Consider the following 25,752-nt stretch of genomic DNA (forward strand, 5'->3'; position numbering starts at 1 on the left):
TGAAAATCCGCAGAAGAAAACGCAGTAAAAACCGCGATAAATCCGCAGTAAAAACCGCGATGGGTTTTCACTGCGGATTTTGCAATTCCGCTGCGGAAAAATCCGCAGTGGAATCTGCAAAGTGTGCACATAGCCTTAGAGTTCAGAACACAGAGCAACACACCACTGAATTGAAAGCTAGCAATAGTCCCAGCATAGCCAACTAGCTAAATGGCCAAGCAATCACCCTGAAAGGGTGACACCAGAAAGATTTCCAGCAGGCCTCATCAAATTGGGCTGCAAGTAAATCCCATACACAAAACTGACAGCTCAACAAGCCTCTGTCTGCATACTATAGGATGACCAAGCTGTCACTCACAATGCTGACAGCCCGGCATGCCACTGCAATCCATAGGACAGCTGAGCTTTCACTCACTGCATCCCTAGGACATAGTGATTACCTGGATGTGACAACCTTTTACCTCGACAACAACCCTAAAAGTACCTCCACATCAATAAAAGAATGGCTTCGCCAGAAAACGATCACAGTTTGGAATGGCCCATCCAAAGCTCTGACCTGAATCCAATTGAAAATCTGAGGATGACCAGAAGAGGGCGCTGGACAGAGGAGATGTTCTTGCACTCTGAAAACCTGGAGTGCTACTTTAAAGAAGAGAGGACAAAAATGGACAATTCTAGATGTGCCATGTTGATAGACTCCTACCCAAAAAGACAGAATGTTTTCATAAATTCACAGCGTACATGAACAAAGTATTATTTTAACCCCTTCCCAACCTTTGACGCACCGTATGCGTCATGATGAAAACCTGTGCCAATCCGACCGGTGACGCAGCATATGCGTCATGGCCGGATTGGGCGCCTGCAGCCCGGGTGAAAGGGTTAACTGTAATTTCACCTGGCCTGCAGGGACAGGAGGAGTTGTATTTTAGCCCAGGGGGGGTGGCTTCACCCCCCCCACGTGGCTACGATCGCTCTGATTGGCTGTTGAAAGTGACGTTTCACTTTCACTTTCAATCAGAGCGATAGTAATATTTCACCAATGAAAATTGGTGAAATATTACAATCCAGCCATGGCCGATGCTGCAATAGCTTCAGCCATGGCTGGAGATCGTGATCTGACCCCCCAACCGCCATCAATCGCCTCCCCTCCGGTCCTCCGTCTTGTCATTTCATGTCCTCCGCTCCCCTCCGTCCTCCTGTCCGCTCCCCCCGCTGTCCGATCACCCCCCCACTGTCTGATCCCCCCATCATACTTACCGACCTCCCTTGTCCCTCCCGGCTGCTGCATGGGCGCCGCCATCTTGGAAAATGGCAGGCGCATGCGCAGTGCGCCCGAGGAATCTGCTGGCCGGCAGATTCGTTACAAGTACATTTTGATCGCTGTGATAGGTTCTATCACAGCGATCAAAATAAAAAAAATAATAAATAACCCCCCCTTATCACCCCCATAGGTAGGGACAAAAATAAAATAAAGAATTTTTTTTTTTCTTTGCACCACTAGGGTTAGGGTTAGGGTTAGTTCACACTGCGTCTAAGCAGTCCGTTAGACGGACTACGTTACACCACGGCATACACGCGGTGTAAAGTAGTCCGTTACGGCCACCATTGACAGCAATGTCGGACGCACCACTAGCGCACGCCCACAATGGGTGTACGCTAGGGATGTGCCATCATTGAGTGACGGACCCGGAGACGCGGGCTGCAGCGTTTCCGGGTCCGTCACTGCTAGCGCAGATAGAGCTAGCAGATGCTCTATCTGCGCTAGCGAGATGCAAACGTCAGCACTTGCGCTAGCAGCAGCCCGTTAGCATATGTGCTGAATGGGCTGCTGCTAGCGCAATGTGAACCTAGCCTTAGGGTTAGGGTTTGGGTTACGGCTAGAATTAGGGTTAGAACTAGGGTTAGGGTTAGAATTAGGCTTTGTGCACACAGTGCGGATTTGGCTGCGGATCTGCAGCAGATTTGGCTGCGGATACGCAGCGGATTGGCCGCTGCGGATTTGTAGCAGTTTTCCATCAGGTTTACAGTACCATGTAAACCTATGGAAAACCAAATCCGCTGTGCCCATGGTGCGGAAAATACCGCGCGGAAATGCTGTGTTGTATTTTCCGCAGCATGTCAATTCTTTGTGCGGATTCCGCAGCGTTTTACACCTGTTCCTCAATAGGAATCCACAGGTGAAATCCGCACAAAAAACATTGGAAATCCGCGGTAAATCCGCAGGTAAAATGCAGTGCCTTTTACCTGCGGATTTTTCAAAAATGGTGCGGAAAAATCTCACACGAATCCGCAACGTGGGCACATAGCCTTAGGGTTAGGGTTGGAATTAGGGTTAGGGGTGTGTTGGGGTTAGGGTTGTGGTTAGGGGTGTGTTGGGGTTAGGGTTGTGATTAGGGTTATGGCTAGAGTTGGGATTAGGGTTAGGGGTGTGTTGGGGTTAGTGCTGGAGTTAGAATTGAGGGGTTTCCACTGTTACGGCACATCAGGGGTCTCCAAACGCAACATGGCGCCACCATTGATTCCAGTCAATCTTGCATTCAAAAAGTCAAATGGTGCTCCCTTCCTTCTGAGCCCCGACATGCGCCCAAACAGTGGTTTACTCCCACATATTGGGTACCAGCATACTCAGGACAAACTGGGCAACAATTATTGGGGTTCAATTTCTCCTGTTACCCTTGTGAAAATAAAAAATTGCTTGCTAAAACATCATTTTTGAGGAAAGAAACATGATTTTTTATTTTCACGGCTCTGCGTTGTAAACTTCTTTGAAGCACTTGGGGGTTCAAAGTGCTCACCATATATCTAGATAAGTTCCTTTGGGGGTCTAGTTTCCATAGAGGGGTCACTTGTGGGGGTTTTCTACTGTTTAGGCACATCAGGGGCTCTGCAAACGCAACGTGACGCCCGCAGACCATTCCATCAAAGTCTGCATTTCAAAAGTCACTACTTCCCTTCCGAGCTCCGACGTGTGCCCAAACAGTGGTTTACCCCCACATATTGGGTATCAGTGTACTAAAGACAAACTCAGCAACAACTATTGGGGTCCAATTTCTCCTGTTACCCTTGTGAAAATAAAAAATTGCTTGCTAAAACATCATTTTTGAGAAAAGAAACATGATTTTTTATTTTCACGGCTCTGCGTTATAAACTTCTGTGAAGCACTTGAGGGTTTAAAGTGGTCACCACACATCTAGATAAGTTCTTTGGGAGGTCTAGTTTCCAAAATGGGGTCACATGTGGGGAAGCTCCAATGTTTAGGCACACAGGGGCTCTCCAAACGCGACACGGTGTCAGCAAACGATTGGAGCTAATTTTTCATTCAAAAAGTCAAATGGCGCTCCTTCCCTTCCGAGCCCTACCGTGTGCCCAAACAGTGGTTTACCCCCACATGTGAGGTATCAGTGTACTCAGGAGAAATTGCCCAATATATTTTAGGATCCATTTTATACTGTTGCCCATGTGGAAATGAACAAATTGAGGCTAAAAGAAATTTTTTGTGAAAAAAAAGTACTTTTTCATTTTTACGGATCAATTTGTGAAGCACCTAGGGGTTCAAAGTGCTCACTATGCAACGAGATAAGTTCCTTGGGGGGTCTAGTTTCCAAAATGGGATCACATGTGGGGAAGCTCCAATGTTTAGGCACACAGGGGCTTTCCAAACGCGACATGGTGTCCGCTAATGATTGGAGCTAATTTTTCATTCAAAAGACAAATGGCGCTCCTTCCCTTCCGAGCCTTGCCGTGTGCACAAACAGTGGTTTGTGACCACATATGAGGTATCGATGTACTCAGGAGAAATTGCCCAACACATTTTAGGATCCACTTTATCCTGTTACCCATGTGAAAATGAAAAAATTGAGGCTAAAAGAATTTTTTTGTGAAAAAATAGTACTTTTTCATTTTTACGGATCAATTTGTGAAGCACCTGGGGGTTTAAAGTGCTCACTATGCATCTAGATAAGTTCCTTGGGGGGTCTAGTTTCCAAAATGGGGTCACATGTTGGGAAGCTCCAATGTTTAGGCACACAGGGGCTCTCCAAACGCGACATCGTGTCCGCTAATGATTGGAGCTAATTTTTCATTCAAAAGTCAAATGGTGCTCCTTCCCTTCCGAGCCTTGCCGTGTGCACAAACAGTGGTTTGTGACCACATATGAGGTATCGATGTACTCAGGAGAAATTGCCCAACACATTTTAGGATCCATTTTATCCTGTTACCCATGTGAAAATGAAAAAATTGAGGCTAAAAAATGTTTTTGTGAAAAAAAGTACTTTTTCATTTTTACGGATCAATTTGTGAAGCACCTGGGGGTTCAACGTGCTCACTATGCATCTAGATAAGTTCCTTGGGGGGTCTAGTTTCCAAAATGGGGTCACATGTTGGGAAGCTCCAATGTTTAGGCACACAGGGGCTCTCCAAACGCAACATGGTGTCCGCTAATGATTGGAGCTAATTTTTCATTCAAAAGTCAAATGGCACTCCTTCCCTTCCGAGCCTTGCCGTGTGCACAAACAGTGGTTTGTGACCACATATGAGGTATCGATATACTCAGGAGAAATTGCCCAACACATTTTAGGATCCATTTTATCCTGTTACCCATGTGAAAATGAAAAAATTGAGGCTAAAAGAATTTTTTTGTGAAAAAAAAGTACTTTTTCATTTTTACGGATCAATTTGTGAAGCACCTGGGGGTTCAAAGTGCTCACTATGCATCTAGACAAGTTCCTTGGGGGGGTCTAGTTTCCAAAATGGGGTCACATGTTGGGAAGCTCCAATGTTTAGGCACACAGGGGCTCTCCAAACGCGACATCATGTCCGCTAATGATTGGAGCTAATTTTTCATTCAAAAGTCAAATGGTGCTCCTTCCACTCCGAGCCTTGCCGTGTGCACAAACAGTGGTTTGTGACCACATATGAGGTATCGATGTACTCAGGAGAAATTGCCCAACACATTTTACGATCCATTTTATCCTGTTACCCATGTGAAAATGAAAAAATTGAGGCTAAAAAATGTTTTTGTGAAAAAAAGTACTTTTTCATTTTTACGGATCAATTTGTGAAGCACCTGGGGGTTTAACGTGCTCACTATGCATCTAGATAAGCTCCTTGGGGGGTCTACTTGTGGGGAAGCTCCAATGTTTAGGCACACAGGGGCTCTCCAAACGCGACATGGTGTCCGCTAAAGATTGGAGCCAATTTTTCATTGAAAAGTCAAATGGCGCTCCTTCCCTTCTGAGCCCTGTCGTGCGCCCAAATAGTGGTTCCTCCCCACATATGGGGTATCGGTGTACTCAGGACAAATTGTACAATAACTTTTGGTGTCCAGTTTCTCTTTTTACTCTTGGGAAAATAAAAAAATTGTTGCTAAAACATCATTTTTGTGACTAAAAATTTAAATGTTCATTTTTCCTTCCATGTTGCTTCTGCTGCTGTGAAGCACCTGAAGGGTTAATAAACTTCTTGACTGTGGTTTTGAGTACCTTGAGGGGCGCAGTTTTTAGAATGGTGTCACTTTTGGGTATTTTCAGCCATATAGACCCCTAAAACTGACTTCAAATGTGGGCCCTAAAAAAATGGTTTTGTAAATTTTGCTGTAAAAATGAGAAATCGCTGGTCAAATTTTAACCCTTATAACTTCCTAGCAAAAAAGAATTTTGGTTCCAAAATTGTGCTGATGTAAAGTAGACATGTGGGTAATGTTATTTATTAACTATTTTATGTCACATAACTCTCTCGTTTAACAGAATAAAAATTCAAAATTTGAAAATTGCAAAATTTTCAAAATTTTAGCCAAATTTCCATTTTTTTCACAAATAAACGCAAAAATTATCGACCTAAATTTACCACTATCATGAAGCCCAATATGTCACGAGAAAACAGTCTCAGAACCGCTAGGATTCGTTGAAGTGTTCCTGAGTTAAAACCTCATAAATGGACACTGGTCAGAATTACAAAAAACGGCCAGGTCTTTAAGGTCAAAATAGGCTGAGTCATGAAGGGGTTAAGGATGGGCATATTTATGCAACCACATTATTTTATTCTTCTTTTTCAGCCAGAAAATATTTGTTTTCCAATTGAATTATACAGATTATGAGTTTCATTAAAAGTAGAAAAAGTTCTGAAATTATTCTTTGTGATTTTTTACATGACAAAAAACTGGCATTTTAACAGGGATGTATAGCATTTTTATATCCACATGAAAATCACAGATGGTAAAAAATGTCACATGCACCAAATGCTGTCACCAGAATCTAAAATACTGATGAAAACTGGTCCATGTGTTTTTAAGTAGAGACAAAATCACATGATGTATGTCTGAATGAGGCCTTATGTGGTCTCTTTTTATCATTAAAAAGAAATACCAAGTGACCAAAATCAATCCAGTGAAAGGACAAAGCTAATACGCCCAAGCTTCATTTTTATTGGAGTTGATTATGCTTATACTGTAGTACTGTAAGGAGGAAGACCAGGCTGCAAGTATCTGTATTGAGTCGGGTCTGGAACTTGTTATGATCTGGTGGCCTTGGAGCAGCATGAGACGTACTCTGGAGAGGGTGGTCCCTGTACTGACCGCAAACCCTGAACCTAGCAGCGCAACTAAAAGCAGCCATGGGGGGTACCTAACACTCCCTAGACCCCTCGGCACAGCCTAAGATCTAACTACCCCTAAAGACAGAAACAGGAAACCTATCTTGCCTCAGAGAAAATCCCCAAAGGATAGATAGCCCCCCCACAAATATTGACTGTGAGAGGAGAGGGAAATAACATACGCAGATATGAAATCAGATTTTAGCATAGGAGGCCATACTAGCTAAAAAAGAAAGGATAGAACAGAGTACTATGCGGTCAGTATAAAAACACTAGAAAATATCCACCGCAGAAAATACGGATCACCACATCTGACTAAAGACATGGGGGGTATATCTGCATCTCCAGAGAAATAGCTAGGCTGCAAAAAATCCATCACAGACCAAGCTGGACAAGACAAAAACATGAAAATGCACAGAACTATAAGGTCCACTGCAGGTGGACAGCAAAAACAAAGTCAGGACTTATCTTTGTAGAAAAACACAGACACTGGAAAGACCAGCAGGGAAGTGAATCCTTCAAGAACAATGGACAACTGGCACTGACTAAAGGATCCTGCAAAGCTATGTACCCCAGTCAGTCCTGCAATTAGTAGATACACATGTCCACTCCTGCAATCCAGGCACAACTGCATTACCCTCTACAACCACCGGAGGGAGCCCAAAAGCTGAATTCACAACAGGAACTGCTGAGGCTGCCTCCCTTGTTTACCAGGGGAAGACAAAAAGGAGTGGACAGGGGCACTGACCCGGAAACTGGGAAAGCGGTTATAAGTGAAAGCGCGCGCAGCGACGTGCAGTTTCCTGTCGGCGGTGACAGATGCAAGGTGCATTCGCAGCGGGCTCTGAGGGGTGCGCAGAAAGGCCGCGACGATGCCAGGACGATGCTGGAGCCCACCGCAGTAATAAGGAAAGAGCCGGGAGCCCTGTTCAGTTAAGCATCCCAAGCCAGCCTAAGAGCCAGGGCAGAGTTCAGGACTATGCGCTGCTACCCTTGTTGTCGGACCGTGGTCTGCAGGACCTTGCTGGAGAAGCAGCGCGCCAGTGGTTGTCGGCGCTTCAGTCTTGGCGGGAAAAGACAGCGCGCAGCATAGAGAGAAAAGTGCAGAGCGCCGTGTAGCTGACAGAGATCGAGGTGCCGTGTGCTTCATGACTGTGAGTACAGCGCACGGGCCGCAAAGAGAGAACTAAGTACTGGATAGACTTTTGTAACCCACCTTACCAGCATATACTTCCCAACCCATGGGAGAGCCTGATTGTGCTGCGGCCTTGTTTGCTTCCGCCGCATATGTTCATGGACTAGGGGCTCATTGGAAGGTACCGGACACCGACCACTGCCGTCAGAAGATGGACAGTTTTTTGCAGGACCCCAATGGAACAGCACCGCGCCAGCTGTTTGTTGAGGTCGTCACCTGCTCTTGCCACGGCCTGGAAGACGACTGACAGGCAAAGTTGATCTAACATAAACTGCCACTATCTTTTCCCTTGTTTTCACTGACTCTGCACATGTTTTTACAGTTGAACTGTTTTTGTACTCCCTACATGGAATATTCCCCTGTTAAGTAAAATTGTTGACCCTTGCTCTGTCTCCTGTCCGTCACTGCATCCCGCAACCTGCTTACAGTACAATAATGTCTTCCATTTGCAAAGGTGGCCATAAAACCATGTCTGTTGTCTAATGGATCTAAACAATGCACTAGAGATCCAAGTGATTTATCACAGAAAACATTATGAGCTGTAATGTGCAGCATTAAATGTACAGTATAGTATAAGAAATAATGGGTCCATTACCTGTAGCTATGCCATCTGTAGGTCCTGATAACCGGGTTGAGGGCGCACTTGATTGTTTAATGGTAGTACTGTGTATGGTCTCTTTAGTAGACTTAATTTCTGTGAAAATCGTAGTGGAAACAGTGGCTGCAACAGATTTTTCTGTAGTAGTTGGTAGTGTTGTGGTTGTTGCTGTGACATCAGCAGATACTGAAAAAGATTTAAAAATAGTAATATAAGTGAATATTATATATAGTATACATATATACTGTATATACAGTACATACCAAATGTTTGGACACACCTTCTCATTTAAAGATTTTTTCGTATTTTCATGACTATGAAAATTATACATTCACACTGAAGGCATCAAAACTATGAATTAACACATGTGGAATTATATACTTAACAATAAAGTGTGATGTGAAACAACTGAAGTTATGTCTTATATTCTACGCTCTTCAAAGTAGCCACCTTTTGCTTTGATGACTGCTTTGCACACTCTTGGCATTCTCTTGATGAGCTTCAAGAGGTAGTCACCAGGAATGGTCTTCCAACAATCTTGAAGGAGTTCCCAGAGATGCTTAGCACTTGTTGGCCCTTTTGCCTTCACTCTGGGGTCCAGCTCACCCCAAACCATCTCGATTGGGTTCAGGTCTGGTGACTGTGGAGGCCAGGCCATCTGTCGTAGCACCCCATCACTCTCCTTCTTGGTCAAATAGCCCTTACACAGCCTGGAGGTGTGTTTGGGGTCATTGTCCTGTTGAAAAATAAATGATGGTCCAACTAAACACAAACCAGATGGAATAGCATGCCGCTGCAAGATGCTGTGGTAGCCATGCTGGTTCAGTATGCCTTGAATTTTGAATAAATCCCCAACAGTGTCACCAGCAAAGCACCCCCACACCATCACACCTCCTCCTCGAGGCTTCACGGTGGGAACCTGGCATGTAGAGTCCATCCGTTCACCTTTCAAGTGTTTATTTTTTATAATATTGATGAGTATGGCTTACAGCCAATGAAAACCCCAAAGTCATTATCTCAGTAAATTAGAATACTTTATAACACCAGCTTGAAAAATGATTTTAAAATACGAAATGTTGGCCTACTTAAATGTATGTTCAGTAAATCCACTCAATACTTGATCAGGGCTCCTTTTGCATCAAATTCTGCATCAATGCGGCGTGACATGGAGGCGATCAGCCTGTGTCACTGCTGAGGTGTTATGGAAGCCCAGGTTGCTTTGATAGCAGCATTTAGCTCGTCTGCATTGTTGGGCCTGGTGTCTCTCATCTTCTTCTTGACAATACCCCATAAATTCTCTATGGGGTTAAAGTCAGGCGAGTTTGCTGGCTAATCAAGCAGAGTGATAGTGTTGCTTTTAAACCAGGTACTAGTACTTTTGGAAGTGAGGACAGGTGCCAAGTCCTGCTGGAAAATGACATTTCCATCTCAAAGAAGCTTGTTGGCAAAGGGAAGCATGAAGTGCTCTAAAATTTCCTGGTAGATGGCTGTGCTGACTTTGTTCTTGATAAAACACAGTGGACCTACACCAGCAAATGATATGGCTCCCCAAACCATCACTGATTGTGCAAACTTCACAATAGACCACAAGCAGCTTGGATTGTGTTAAATTGTGTACCTCTCCACTCTTTCTCCAGACTCTAGGACCTTGATCTCCAAATGAAATGCAAAATTTACTTTCCTTGTGGAGTGTGATAAGGTACCGTCACACTGAAACGACGCTGCAGCGATACGACAACGATGTCGATCGCTGCAGCGTCGCTGTGTGGTCGCTGGAGAGCTGTCACACAGACAGCTCTCCAGCGACCAACGATCCCGAAGTCCCCGGGTAACCAGGGTAAACATTTTATGTTACTAAGCGCAGGGCCGCGCTTGGTAACCCGATGTTTACCCTGGTTACCAGCGTAAACGTAAAAAAACCAAACATTACATACTTACATTCCGTGTCTGTCCTCCGGCGCTTTGCTTTCCTCTGCACTGTCAGCGCCGGTCAGCCGGAAAGCAGAGCGGTGACGTCACCGCTGTGCTTTCTGGCTGGCCGGCGCTGACACAGGATGCAGGAGGAGTGCAGAGAAGCACAGCGCCGGGGACAGACAGCTGAAGGTAAGTATGTTTTTTTTTTTTTTAAGTTTACGCTGGTAACCAGGGTAAACATCGGGTTGCTAAACGCGGCCCTGCGCTTAGTAACCCGATGTTTACCCTGGTTACCAGTGAAGACATCGCTGAATCGGCGTCACATACGCCGATTCAGCGATGTCAGCGGGAGATCCAGCGACAAAATAAAGTTTCAGACGATCTGCTACGATGTACGATTCTCAGCGGGGTCCCTGATCGCAGTAGCGTGTCAGACACAGCGAGATCGTAACGATATCGCTGGAACGTCACGGATCGTGCCGTCCTAGCGATCAAAGTGCCACTGTGTGACGGTACCCTTAGTGACTGCCTTCTGGACATCTGTCAAGTCAGCAGTCTCCCCATAATTGTGGAGCCTACTGAAACAGACTAAGGAACCTTTTTAAATGCTAAGGAAGCCTTTGCAGGTGTTTTTTGTTAATTTTTCTAATTTACTGAGATAATTACTTTTGGGCTTTCATTGGCTGTAAGCGATTATCAACATTAACAGAAATAAAAACTTGAAATAGATCACTCTGTTTGTAATGACTCTATATAATATATGAGTTTCACTTTTTGTATTGAAGAACTGAAATAAATTAACTTTTTGATGATATTCTAATTTTGTGAGAAGCACCTGTATATAGCATAATGTACACATAGTCCTTGTTATTTCTGTGCGCTATATGTGGTTCCAGTCCTCAGTAAAATATAAAATAGAAAAAAACATCCATGCCAGTACTTTTAATATTCAAAGTACAACATACGCGCTACAACATACATACAAGGTCAACAGGTTGATTTTAATTTTTGCAAAAAATATGGATTTTCTATTTTAGTTAAATACAATTGAGACCAGAAGTTACATACACTATATAAAAAGACACTTATGCATGATTTTCTCAATATCTGACATGAAATCAGAATAAGCCTTTCATGTATTAGGTCAATAATGATTACCATAATTCTTAATATTTGCCAAATGCCAGAATAATGAGAGAGAGACACTGTTTTAAGGCATTTTTATTACTTAAAGCAAAGTCTAAAGTTTACATACATTTCATTAGTATTTGGTACCTTTGCCCTTAAACTGAATGACTTGGGTCAAACGTTTGGGCTATCCTTCCACAAGCTTCTCACAATAGTAGGTCGGAATTTGGGCCCATGCCTACTGACAACACTGATGTAACTCATACAGGTTTGTAGGTTGCCTTGCTCGCACCTGCCTTTCCAGATTTTCCCATAGATTTTCAATAGGATTGAGATCAGGGCTTTGTGTTGGCCACTCCAAAATATTGACTTTGTTATCCCTAAGCCACTTTGTTACCATTTTGGCAGTATGCTTTGGGTCATTGTCCATTTAGAAGATCCAATTACACCCAAGCTTTAACTTCCTTTCTGATGTATTGAGATGTTGCTGCAGTATTGCCACATAATCTTCTCTTCATAATAAATCTTCATAATTTTCTCATTATGCTATCTATTTTGTGAAGTGAACCAGACTCTCCTGCAGCAAAACAACTCCACAATATGATGCTGCACACCTTGTTTCACAGTTGGGATGGTGTTCTTAGGCTTCCAAGCTTCTCCCTTTTTCCTCCAAACATGACAATGGTCATTATGCCCAAAATTTTAGTTTCATCAGACCACAGGACATGTCTCCAAAATTAAGGTCTTTGTTCCTGTGTGAATTCGCAAACATTTATCTGGCTTTTTTATGTTTCTTTTGGAGTAATGGCTTCTTCTTGGCAGAGTGGCCTTTCAGCTCATGTTAATACAGTACTCCTTTGACTGTGGATATTGACACAATCTTACCAGCTTGCGCCATCATCTTCACATTGTTTTTTGCTTTTGTCCTTTTTGTAGATATGCACATGTCGGACCAAAGCATCTCTGGGACACAGAACCCATCTCCTCACTGAGTGGTATGATGGCTGGACATTCCCATCTTGTTTGTACAGATGAACGAGTCACCTTCAGGTATTTTGAAATTGTACCCAAGGATGAGCCAGACATGTGAAAGTCAACAATTCTCTTCCTGATATCTTGGCTGATTTCTTGAGAGATTCCTATGATGCTACACAAAGAAGCAGTGTGTTTCAGGTGTGCATTAAAATACATCCACAGTTGTGTCTCTAACTCAGATGCTACCAAAAAATCAGAAGCTTCCAAACACATAACATCATCATATGGGCAGTCCAGAATTGTTTAAAGACATAGTAATCTTAGTGTATGTAAACTTTTGACTTTGTAGTGAATAAAGTAATAAAAATGCCTTAAAACATTCTCTCTCTCTCATTATTCTGGCATTTAGAAAATATTAATAATTATGGTAATCCTAATTGGCCTAAAACAGCAAAGGTTTATTCTGATTTCATATCAGATATTGAGAAAAACATGCATATGTATCTTTTTATATAGTGTATGTAAACTTCTTGTTTCAACTGTAAATAAATATGACATAATTAGACATGGACCCCTCTACAAAACCATCACTAGCCTTTAAACTCGACAGCTAAGGCTAGCTTCTTAAAATGAAGAGAGAAACACATTCCCAATACTGAAAGTGCTTCACAAGGTGTTTCTTTATCAGACCTACCCCAAATCCACTCAAGATGTTAAATTCAAATTTCAGTAACTGCCACCTCCCACTAATTCCGGAGTTCAAAGCTATTTATATTGGCCATTGGTCTGGGTTAATGCAGTTTTTGGTGCAGTTTATGATGAAGTTTTCTTAGTTTAGGTTAGGAGAACATCAGTAAACTAGAACATGTATAACGGATACATTGATATTTCTCTTTTCTTTTGGACTGTCTCCTGGAATAATAAAATAATAAATAATAAAAAAACTGCATAAAATAATTAATCCAAAGGAATTTGGACCTTGTAGCCTGCCCCTTACATGTGCTTTTTCAACTATATAGTTAACACTTTCCTACCTAAATAACAGGATGGGATTTCATAGAGTGTTATCTATATATAGTGCTGCATAACTGAGTACTCCCCTTTGAAAAGTAAGATTTGAATCAATATCTCACTGAACACAAAAACAATTTCCAAAATTTTGACAAGACTGAGTTTCATAGAACATTTTAGGTTAATAATATAACTTTTGTTACAAAATCTTCAGGTTTACTCTGATGCAAAAATGAATACACCCACATCAAAAACTATTACATCTAGTATTCTGTATGACCTTTGTGACGACACTGCATTTATTCCTAATTAGGCCAGACGTATTTTCCAGTAGGTCAAGAGACATAAAACATTGATCATATGAACATCCTGAAAGTTGACTCTTGAATTTATGTATATTGCACGTGTGACGGCACAGCATTTGTTCTTGAGTAGGCCAGACATTTCTTTCGGTGGGTCTAGACACCTAAGTCATTGTTCGTATGAACCTGAATGTTGACTCTTGAACTTATATTTGTGGCAACTTATTGTGCTGCTATCCTTGGAAGACAGGAACGCAAAGTAATTGAACAATCTATGCTTGCTAAAATGTTGATTACCCATTGTATAAGTCCATGCAGATTGTTTAACTGTGAACATTGATGGAAAAACTATGTAGATTGATTGAATGCTCGAACAATGAGAGTTGACCTCATCCCACCTTTCCCTCTGACTTGTGAATGATGGCCTGAAGGATAGATGTGGGTATAAAAAGAACCTCTATGCTATTGCAGGGAGACTCTACATGACAGTAGAAAAGACACCATGGCTCCAACCAGAGGAATATAGATTTGAGACACTCTATGGAAGTCAGCTAAAGAGACCACGGCACCAAGCTGGAGGAATAGACAGATGTGTGATTTCGATCATTGTTTCATTCGAAAAGTACAGGTTTTTGCATCTTTTTAGCACCAAAAGTCGCAAATGCTTTAAAAAGTTGCAAAAATGCACTGAATTGAACACTCCTCTCGAAACCCTACTTCAGGCAAGGACTGGAGTGAGAGAAGTCAAAAAATGCAACATTTGGTGAAAGTCGCATTTCATGAATTTGACCCATCTGGAGTTTAGCAAAGTTCTTGAGTAAAAATAATAATAAAAAAGATTTAAAAAATAAAGATTAAACATAGAGGGACCGAATCATCAAGACCAGCATGTTCACGCCAGTCTTGATGATGAGATGGGTTGGAGTAAAATGTTTCTGATTCATGAAGAGACATACACCTCTTCGTGAATCAGGAGAGTCAAATGAGTGGCTTACACCTCTGTGTGCACCTCGTCACAAATCCTTCTTCAGTCCATGCTGGAGTAAGATTTGTCGCATAACAAAGACCATGTCACATCCTTCCCCAGCCCTACTGACTTTGTCAGAGTCGAGCGAAAATGGCGGAGAATGGAAAGGTTGCATCATTTTAGTGCTGCCTCCAAGTTTACCAAATTTTGTGACTTTTCAAAGCTTTTTACACCAGAATTCAGGAGTAAAGGCTTTTATGAATCACTCCCATAGGGTATAAGGCAAAAATACTAAAGCCATTAAAGAGGAGTAAAATACTAAAAAAAAACTGGAGATATGTGAATGATGAGGCCAATATATGCAGTATATCAGCTTATATATCCGTGTAATTGCGCAGTCCACCATTTATTTTGTTCACATTCTTAATAGTGACAACCACCGTCTTTTTCAAAAACGAATGAAAGGTTGGCATTACATCATAATGGACTAGTAATTTATTCTTGTTTAGAGTCCTGACCTGTAAAATTATATATGATTAAAGGATTAAGCCACACAAAAACGTATCTTTGCCATCGCGCTGATCTCTGCCAGATGTGTTTCTACAGCTTACTCCAGATGCTATATAAACATGCGCTCTGGGCTAGTTCTGTGGAATGCCATTAACCTTTTTTCTGAAACAGTTAATTTACTTTTTCTTCCCTCCCCATTTTTATTTTTTTTCCTGTTAGTTAAGAATAACATTTTTATTACTGATTTACAGTACATGTGCCATTTAAAACACAAACATTTCTTATATTGAAGGATAACATCGCATATTGTACATCTATGTATAAGTTACACCTTTTATAAACTTCTTTCAAAATATGTGATGAATGGAAAAAGAAAGTCTCAGTGAAGACAGGCAATGGGAAGGTTTGTGATGAGGTAATTTTCCAAACGCTGTTCTCAAATCTAGGAGTTCCTAAATTACACCTTCATCCATCAATCCTACGTCAGCATCATGCATAAGCTATGTAGCAACACACTATCTCTCAGAAGAGAACGGGGGATGTGCCTGGCAGAATTTACAGCCAATTCTGTTTTTTTAAACTTTGAATTTTTCAAATATCTCAAATAATTTAATTAGATAGAAACATGAAAATAGCTCCATAAATCTGGTGACCTTTTCTCATTCGACCTGTAATCTATATGAAGTACTTCAGGTAGTCAATTAACTAGGGATATATAAAGTTGTAAATTACTAATTGTTTTTGTCTTGGTCATGCAGGGGGAGATTATTGATACTGGTGTACTGTAAAAATGATGAGTAGTATAAAGATTAAACTTTTTTTACCTATATAGGCGTGCCAATATTTCCAAGAAATTGCAGTACAAAGCAAGAGAATAATGTAAAAATCTCCATAAAAGAAAACTGCAGCTGGCAAATGGTAAAATGTAAAAACCCATATCAAAGTTTGTATGCACTCTATGGATTTTGCCAGTGATTTTATTTGGAGATTTTGGCAGGAAAGACAAAATCAGTAAGCTTGTCTACTTCTAAGGAGGTTAAAATATGGATGCATAAAATACTTTCTTTCCAAGTGAATTAGGTCTTTAAAAATCTCTTTATACTTGGTGAAAAAGAAGTAGTAGAAAGAAAGCTGTGGAACTGAAAAAGAGCAATGGGATCTAAGCTGGTGGTAAGTGGTAATTTGGTGCGATAACATTTGCTCACCTGGTAGAGTTGTGTGATACACAACAATAAGAACTTGGAAGTAATCAGCTGCTACAGACTCATGGGTTGAAAAACCATAAATGCTAAGGGAGAGAATAAGTTGTTCCAATACACTGCTGACAAAAATCCACAGGAGACTTGATAAATAGGGTGTGGTTTTTAATATTTACGCGTTTTAAAGACACATGACTTCTTCATCAGGCTAAACCACACTGGACGACTTTGAAAAGCATAATTAGCAAAAACCGCATCTAATTATTGAGTTTCCTGGATTATACCTGTGGAATGTCATCAGCAGTGCAGAGGAACCACTTAGTCTCTCCCTTGGCATGCTGAAAAAAAAGACTCAGCATGTGAATTTACCTAGCAAATTGCCTCGATAGCCAGTCTACATCTTCAGATAAGTTTGGGAGCTTCAGATAATTTGATATTCTTCACATTCATACATGCTGTCTACGAGTAGATATGTTTTACCTAACCCACTGAAATGTGTTTCCCCTTTCTCTAAAATATCCAAATCCTTGAAAGGAGAAAGCAAAAAATGTATTTTAATTTGGACAGAAATGGTAACAGCTTCCAACGCTTCCAGTGTGTTCTCTAGAGAATTCCAACACAAATACATTATATAAACTAGTTTATATAAAAATGTAATTATTCTCAAATCAGAGACATCAGTCATATACATGCCAATGCCGAACTCAAATTGACCACCCCATTCTTAACGTCAGTCACCTCATCAGCAAAACAAATTGCCCATCATGTTCTGAACGCCAATGACCTTAATGACAAGCAAATTGCCCACCATATTCTGAACGCCAGTGACCTTAATGACAAAACAAATTGCCCAAAATATTCTGAACACCAGTGACCTTAATGGAAAAACAAATTGCCCAGCATATTCTGATCGCCAGTGACCTCAATGACAAAACAAATTGTTCACCATATTCTGAACGCCAGTGACCATAATGACAAAACAAATTGCCCACCCCATTTTTGAACACCAGTGACATTATTGACAAAATAAATTGGCCACCCCATTCTGATAACTACTAGTGATCTCAATGACAAAACAAATTGGCCACCTGCTTTTGACTGTAATTGTTTGCTTTACTTAGCTAGAAATCAGATAAAAAGTACCTTCTACAGTATGTATTGGTTTAGGTTAACTATAGGTTTGTAATTTAGGAACCGAGTTATGGCTGCTAGAACCATATTATTAATCATATTTTTCCAAAGATTTAATGATTGTGAATGAATAAAAAATTTAAATTAAGCAGTGACAGAATATCCTGTAATAAAGAATGAATAAAAAAGAATGCTCTGCTTGAAGACTGTATTTTCCTACTAATAGTATATACATTATCAAACAGTAGGGCAGATAATGGCTCGGCATGGGGGAAAAAAAAGAAGTTATAATGTCTATTATGCAAATGTTACACTCAAGAGCTCAAGAGGTCACCTTCAAGAATACAAACAATTCTGCACTGAATAGAAAGAAATTGTCATATAATGTGTATGAAAACACTGTAAGAAGCATCTAAGAGAAATGCTGCTTTTAGATGATCTGAGAACGATTAACGATTCACCACTTTAAGATCATCTATTGCTGAGAACATTGATAGTTTACAAACCCAATTCCAAAAAAGTTGGGACACTGGGTAAAATGTAAAGAAAACAAGAATGCAATGATTCAGAAATCTCTTATAGCCATATTTTATTCACAACAGAACTTTATCAACTTTATTTACATTTTTCAATTTTATTTGAAAAAATTAGCTAATATAGAAAATGATGGGAGCAACACATCTCAAAAAAGATGAGACAGGTTTAACTAAAGGTTGGAAAAATAAGTGGTACTAATGAAAAATAGCTGGAGGGTCAATTTTTATCTAAGGCACATGACTTTATAAGAAGAGCATGGTAGAGAGGCAGAATCTCTCAGAAGCAATAATGGTCAGAGTTTTGCTAATCTGTGAGCAACTGTGTCTATAAATTGTGGAACAATTTGAAGAACATATTCATTAAAGTAAAATTGCAAAGACTTTCCCAGATCTACAGTACATAAAATCATCATAAGCTTCAAAGACTCTGGGGAAATCAGTTACACAAAGGACAAGGACAACTATCAATATTGTATGCTTGAGATCTTTGGGACTTCAGGTGACACTGCATTAAAAACAAGCATGATTTAGTAATCACTGAATGGGTTCATAATCACTGAATGGGTTCATAAATACTTCCAAAAATCAATGTATGAACACAGTTTTCCTTGCACGTAACAAATGCAAGTTAAAGCTCTATCACACAAAAACAGCAGATATCTACGCCCTACCTCCATGCCGAGTTTTAATTTTGTCTGGTTATGATTGCCATATTGTCCACCTGAATACTCTACACAAGCAGATTCTTATGCAGATCAGTGTCCAGCCCATAGTCCTGAGCAGCTCATTTACATATAAAAAACATAGATTCCTCTGGAATAAAACAGATATTAAATCACAAATGTCAAGGTGTCATTTTATTCAGCTTCCTATGACCTACAGGCCCATATACAGTAGATGGCTTAGGATGGTTGATCCTACTGACAGATTCCCTTTAAGGCTAATTTTATCCCAATGATTTTTTTCTTACCCTAAAGTTTATTAAAAGTTATATTTAATAGTTCTTTCCTTGGAATGGGGTTGCATTAGTACTTATGGCATAGGAAGCTCACACATCATGAAAGGCACTACCAATGGTGAGCATTATATACAGGTTTTAGAACAACAAATGCTTTATCCCGATTACATCTATTTCAAAGAAGGCCTTGCATATTTCAGCAAGACAATGCAAAAATACATACTGCATCCATCACAACAGCATGGCTTCACAAAAGAAGAGTTTGGGTGAGGATCTGGTGCCTGCAGTCCAGACCTTTCACATATAAAAGAGTTGAAACCAAAAATCCAGCAAAGAAGTACTAGGTCTGTTGAGCATCTAGACAAGAATGGGACAACATTCCTCTCTGAAAGCTCCAACAATTTGTCTTCTCACTTCTCAGACATTTGCAGACTGTTAATGGTTGACACGGTCCTGTCCCAACATTTTTGAGATGTGTTGCTTCCACCAATTTCTAAATTAGTTAATTTTTTCTAATTTTTTTAAATGGAAAAATGGCAAATTTTCATCTTCTGATCTGTATTTTATCTTCTGCTGTGAATAAAATATGGCTATCAGAGATTTTCAAATGATTATGTTCTTGTTTTCTTTACATTTTACACAGCGTGACAACTTTTTTTGGAATTGGGGCGATACAAAAATTATTAATTTATACTAAAAAAAAAACACTCACTACAAATTTTATTTCCAGAAAAAACAGCAATTTCCAGCATAAATTATTATAAAATATCTACATGAATTTCATTATTTTCCAGTATTTGTTATGTACTTAAGCTGACCTAGACCTCATAAGATTGTTAAACATCTGATGATTCATCTTAACCCAGCATGATCTGAGAGAGCCCTAAAGCAGTGCTTCCAAAACTGTGAGGCTAGCCAGCCAAGTGTTGGTGAGGTGTATCTGGGGAGGCATTTTTCATAGAACTGATCATTTGCCGTACAATGCTTTAATTGATGTTTAGCAACTCTTCTGGTTCATTTCATACTTATTGTAATGGTATACAAAACCTACAAGAAACAAAATGAGTAAGAACCCTGCTGTAACTAAATAAGCAAAAAGCAAAAGTGCATTTAAAGAACACGGGTTTGTTAGCAATACTGTTTTTGATCAAAAATAGCATAAAAGCCATTCCACCGTCGACAAGGTTACCCTGATCGGGACGGTCCTATGCTGTCTAATATTAAAAACCTTACCATGTTTCAGAGTTGATCTCAATGTGTGAATAAGGGCAGACAAAAGAACCAGGTCCCGACCTATGGACACCAGTCTGGGGAAGCCTTTAAATGTAATTTGCAGCTCAGAAGAGCTTTTCTTTGTATTTTTGCATTCTTTGCAAGCTGTGGGGTGGCCTCCCTCTTCTGAGCTGGAAAATACATTTAAAGGCTTCCCCAGACTGGTGTCCACAGGATGGGACCCGGTCCTTTTGTCTGCCCTTATTCACACACAGAGGTCAACTCTGACACATGGTAAGGTTTTTAATATTAGACAGCGTAGGACCATCCCGATCAGGGTCACCTTGTCGATGGTAGGATGGCTTTTATGCTATATTTGATCAAAAACAGTATTAATAATAATAATAATAATTTTATTTATATAGCACCAACATATTCCGCAGCGCTTTATAAATTATAGAGGGGACTTGTACAGACAATAGACATTACAGCATAACAGAACTCACAGTTCAAAATAGATACCAAGAGGAATGAGAGCCCTGCTCGCAAGCTTACAATCTATAGGAAAAGGGGAGACACGAGAGGTGGATGGTAACAATTGCTTTAGTAATTCGGACCAGCCATAGTGTAAGGCTCAGGTGTAAAGCTGCATGAACCAGTTAACTGCCTAAGTATGTAGCAGTATAGACACAGAGGGCTATTAACTGCATAAAGTGTATGAGAACATGATGCGAGGAACCCAATTAATCTTTTTTTTTGAATGGGCCACACAGGGATAGTTAGGTTAATGTGTTGAGGCGGTAGGCCAATCTGAACAAATGAGTTTTTAGGGCACGCTTAAAACTGTGGGGATTGGGGATTAATCGTATTAACCAAGGTAGTGCATTCCAAAGAATCGGCGCAGCACGTGTAAAGTCTTGGAGACGGGAGTGGGAGGTTCTGATTATTGAGGATGCTAACCTGAGGTCATTAGCGGAGCAGAGGGCACGGGTAGGGTGGTAGACAGAGACCAGAGAGGATATGTAGGGTGGTGCTGAGCCATGGAGTGCTTTGTGGATGAGGGTAGTAGTTTTGTACTGGATTCTTGAGTGGATGGGTAACCAGTGTAATGACTGGCACAAGGTAGAGGCATCGGTGTAACGGTTGGTGAGGAATATGATTCTGGCTGCAGCATTCAGGACAGATTGGAGTGGGGAGAGTTTGATAAGAGGGAGGCTGATTAGTAGAGAGTTACAATAGTCCAGACGAGAATGAATAAGTGAAACAGTAAGAGTTTTTGCAGAGTTGGAAGTAAGAAAAGGGTGAATTCTAGAAATGTTTTTGAGATGCAGATAAGAGCGAGCCAGTGATCGGATGTGGGGGGTGAATGAAAGCTCGGAATCAAGTATGCCCCCTAGGCAGCGGGCATATTGCTTTGGAGTAATTGTGGAACCGCACACGGAGATGGCAATGTCAGGCAAAGGTAGGTTAATATAGGGAGAAAACACGAGGAGTTCAGTTTTTGACAGGTTCAATTTCAGATAGAGGGAGGACATGATGTTAGAGACAGCGGTAAGACAATCACTGGTGTTTACTAAAAAGGTTGGCGTGATAACTGGAGAAGAATTGTATAATTGGGTGTCGTCAGCATAGAGATGGTACAAATCTACTGATTGTTTGTCCAATAGGGGCAGTACACAATGAGAAGAGGAGGGGGCCTAGGATTGATCCATGAGGAACCCCAACAGTAAGGGGAAGGTGAGAGGAGGAGGAACCAGCAAAAGATACAGTGAAGGAGCGGTCAGAGAGATAGGAGAACCAGGAGAGAACGGTGTCCTTGAGGCCGATGGAGCGGAGCATAGTGAGGAGGAGCTGATGATCCACAGTGTCGAATGCTGCGGAGAGATCCAAGAGAATTAGCATGGAGTAGTGACCATTAGATTTAGCTGTTAGTAGGTCATTAGAGACTTTAGTGAGGGTAGTTTCAGTAGAGTGTAAAGAGCGGAAACCAGATTGAAGAGGGTCTAGAATAGAGTTATCTGAGAGATAGCGGGTAAGACGGGAGTGGACCAGGCACTTGAGGAGTTTATAGAAGGGAAGGGAAGATTAGAGACAGGTCTATAATTAGTGGCACAGTTTTGATCGAGGGATGGTTTTTTAAGTAATTGATGTATGATGGCATGCTTAAATGAGGATGGAAAAATACCGGAAGTGAGAGAAAGGTTGAATATTTTTGTTAGGTGAGAGGTGACAGCCAGGGAAAGGGACTGGAGGAGATGTAACGGAATGGGGTCACTGGTGCAAGTGGTTGGTTGCGAAGATGCAAGGAGCCTGATTACTTCTTCTTCTGTAACTGGTTCAAAGTCAGAGAGTGAACTAGATGCAGTGGGGGAGGGAGGACAGTGCATGGTATGAAGAGATTGGGAGATGATTTCCTGTCGAATGTGGTCAATTTTTTCTTTGAAGTAATTGGCCAGATCGTCAGCATGGAGATCTGTGGTTGGGGCCTGCACTCTTGGGTTGAGTAGGGACTGGAAAGTGTCAAAGAGACGTTTAGGGTTATTGGACAGCGAGGTGATGAGGGTGTTGAAATAGGTTTGTTTGGAGAGGTGAAGGGCAGAGTTGTATGTTTTTAGCATGAACTTATAATGGATGAAATCTTCGGGTAGATTAGATTTTCTCCACAGACGTTCGGCGCACCTGGAGCACCGCTGCAGGAAACGTGTTTGCAGCATGTGCCACGGTTGTCGCCGTCTGTGCTGAGTTGCTTTATGTATAGGAGGAGCAGCTTCATCCAGGGCACTTTGCAGGGTTTCATTGTAATGCTTCAGAGCAGAATCAGGACATGAGATGGAGGAGATTGGGGCCAATGAGGACTGCAAGTTCTTCATAAGTTTCTGGGTGTTAATGGCCTGTATGTTTCTATAAGTGTGGAAAGTGGGGGTGACCTGAGCGGGATGGCAGTTCTTGATAGAGAATGAAAGAAGGTTGTGGTCAGAGAGTGGGAGAGGGGAGTTTGTGAAATCATCCACTGAGCAAAGCCGGGAGAAGACCAAGTTGAGGGAGTTTCCATCTTCATGCGTTGGAGAGTTAGTATGCTGCGAGAGGCCGCAAGAGGAGGTTAGAGATAAAAGGTGAGAAGCAGCTGGGGAGAAGGGAGAAGCAATGGGGATATTGAAATCACCAATGATGAGGGTGGGGGTGTCACAGGAGAGAAAATGTGGAAGCCAGGTGGCAAAGTGATCCAGGAACTGATGAGAGGGGCCGGGAGGACGATACACCACCTCCACTTGCATGGACAAGAGGATGTAGAGTCTGACAGCATGGACCTCAAAGGAAGGGAAGACAAGTGAGGGTACTTGGGGGATAACTTGGAAGGTACATTTGGGTGAAAGGAGCAGACCAACGCCTCCACCTGCTCTGTTGATCTTGGGGTATGAGAAAAATGTAGTCCACCATATGAAAGAGCAGCAGCAGCGGTGGTGTCTGACTGCTGGATCCAAGTTTCAGTAAGAGCCAGGAGATTAAGAGAATTAGAAAGGAAGAAGTCATGGATGAAGGAGAGTTTATTACATACAGAGCGAGAATTCCAAAGGGCAAAATTGAAAAACACAGAAGGCATGCATGGAATATTACTAAGGTTAGAGGGGTTTCTGAGTGTAGCAGTTGGGAGGTTTGATTGGCTATAACATGGTGGGCCGGGGTTAGGAGAGATGTCACCAGCGACTAGGAGAAGGAGGATAGAAAGAGTGAGCAGATGGTTAAGTGATTTGTGAGAGCGTCTCTTGTGTTGGATGGTGGGACTGAATGGATCTGTGCTCTTGAGCAATGTGAACAGAGCATGAGTGCTATACATAGGAGAGGCAAGGACAGAGGGGCCGATATGGATGGAGTGTAGAGAGTTAATGCAAATTAAAAAATGCAGTATTACCAAGAACCCTGTGTTATTTAAATACATTTTTACTTTTTACTTATTTAACTACAGCAGGGTTTTTAGGTTTTTACTCATTTTGTTCCTTGTAGATTTTGTATGCTTTATGGCCAATGTGAACATGTGCTGCATGTATACCAACTTAAACCAAGCTCAATTTTTTTATTGTAATGGTATATTTAGTTCAGAAGAAAAAAATGGGAACCGTGGAGACATGAAAGTCAGTGGGTGCTCTTGTCCGCTGGCTTGGTTGTCTTTAGGAAGACTGCATGGGCCAGGGCTCTTCCAATTGATGGCCCGTCCTTCCCCATGGGCAGAATACTACTCAGACAGCCCAGAGTGAGGGTATAACACTGCAGTAATACTTTATTGGGTCACCAACAGTCAGCAACATATAGTAAAGTCCTAGCAAATACATCACGCTGGTTTTACGAGGTTTAGAATATCTGCGACTTCGAACCAAACCAGTAGCACTCCGCTTTTGGTGGGCACCCACAGAGAGAAAGTAGTGGCAAGCTTAGGAAGCTGACCAATTACAGTGAGGTATGTAGTCAGGGGACCTAATTGTCCCACCCTAGGTTCTCAAAACATCTTCATGGGTACAGTGATGGGTAGTGGAGCAGATTTGTATTCCATGAGTTGGTGCCTTGGTTCTTTGGCTGCTTTTCTATATGGAATAATTAAGAATAAACGTTGTGTCATCACAGGAACATTTCAGAGTTGTGTAGGAAACAACATTCACTACATATGTGAGACCCAAACATGATGTTGGCCTGTAAGGTGAGGCCCAAGCTTTTTCTTGGTCTGTCTGATGAGGCCACATTAAAATTAGTTTTAGAAGCACGATCCTAAACAGTGTAATATCACTATAGCCATCAAGTTGCACCATAAATGTTCAGTGGAGCAAAGGTCAGATGACTGTGAAGGGAAGTCCATAACCCTTTTCTGGTCTTCAAGTACTTTGTGTAATACTTTGATGTGTTATTCAAAATACTTTGGTGCAATTCATTCTAACGATAGTGCTAGATATAGCATTATTACTACATACGTGATACATTTCATTACTGTATATAGATTGGAATTGCCATGTAGCGACTAGTGATGGGCGAGCACTAACATGCTCGGGTGTTCGTTGCTTGGGTAGAGCAAATTGGAATGCTCGGGTGCTCGACTCGAGCAACAAGCCCAATGTAAATTTTTGGAAACTTGAGCATTTTTCCGGCGTCCCCCCAGCTGTCTTCAGAGGGACTAGTAAATGGGGAAATCTATGGGAACAGTGCTCAAATGACATGACTTTTGGATATGGGATGGACCCCACTCCTTCTTAAAACCACCATAACTACTGTAAACCTAGGTACTAAAATAAATACACAAAGCGCATTATTTTGGTTGTCAAAATGGCCACAGCTTTTATTCAAATCACAGGATTAAATAATAACAGTAGGAGTCAGGTGGAATGCTAGTAAATTGGGATTCACAAGTACTGCGATATCCCCAGCTGTCTGACATACAGCATCAGGACAGAGAGCCATAATGGGGCGGCACGCACTGGCTTGCCATTCAAGCAGAGCCAGTAAACTTTTAGGGCACCAATGACCCTATTATCCTCACTCCTGTT

General features: G+C 41.4%; 1 protein-coding gene across 1 annotated transcript in view; it reads right to left on the minus strand.

Moving 5' to 3' along the window:
* The window catches only part of CD34 (CD34 molecule), a 178,583-nt gene that overhangs the window by 98,194 nt on the left and 54,637 nt on the right, over nt 1-25,752 (minus strand). Inside the window, exon 2 of the mRNA XM_069756296.1 lies at nt 8,379-8,567. Coding sequence (XP_069612397.1) covers nt 8,379-8,567 — 189 coding nt within the window. The remainder of the gene's footprint in view (nt 1-8,378; nt 8,568-25,752) is intronic.

The sequence above is a fragment of the Ranitomeya imitator genome, chromosome 3 (genome assembly GCF_032444005.1).
Source record: "Ranitomeya imitator isolate aRanImi1 chromosome 3, aRanImi1.pri, whole genome shotgun sequence".
NCBI classification, from domain to species: domain Eukaryota; kingdom Metazoa; phylum Chordata; class Amphibia; order Anura; family Dendrobatidae; genus Ranitomeya; species Ranitomeya imitator.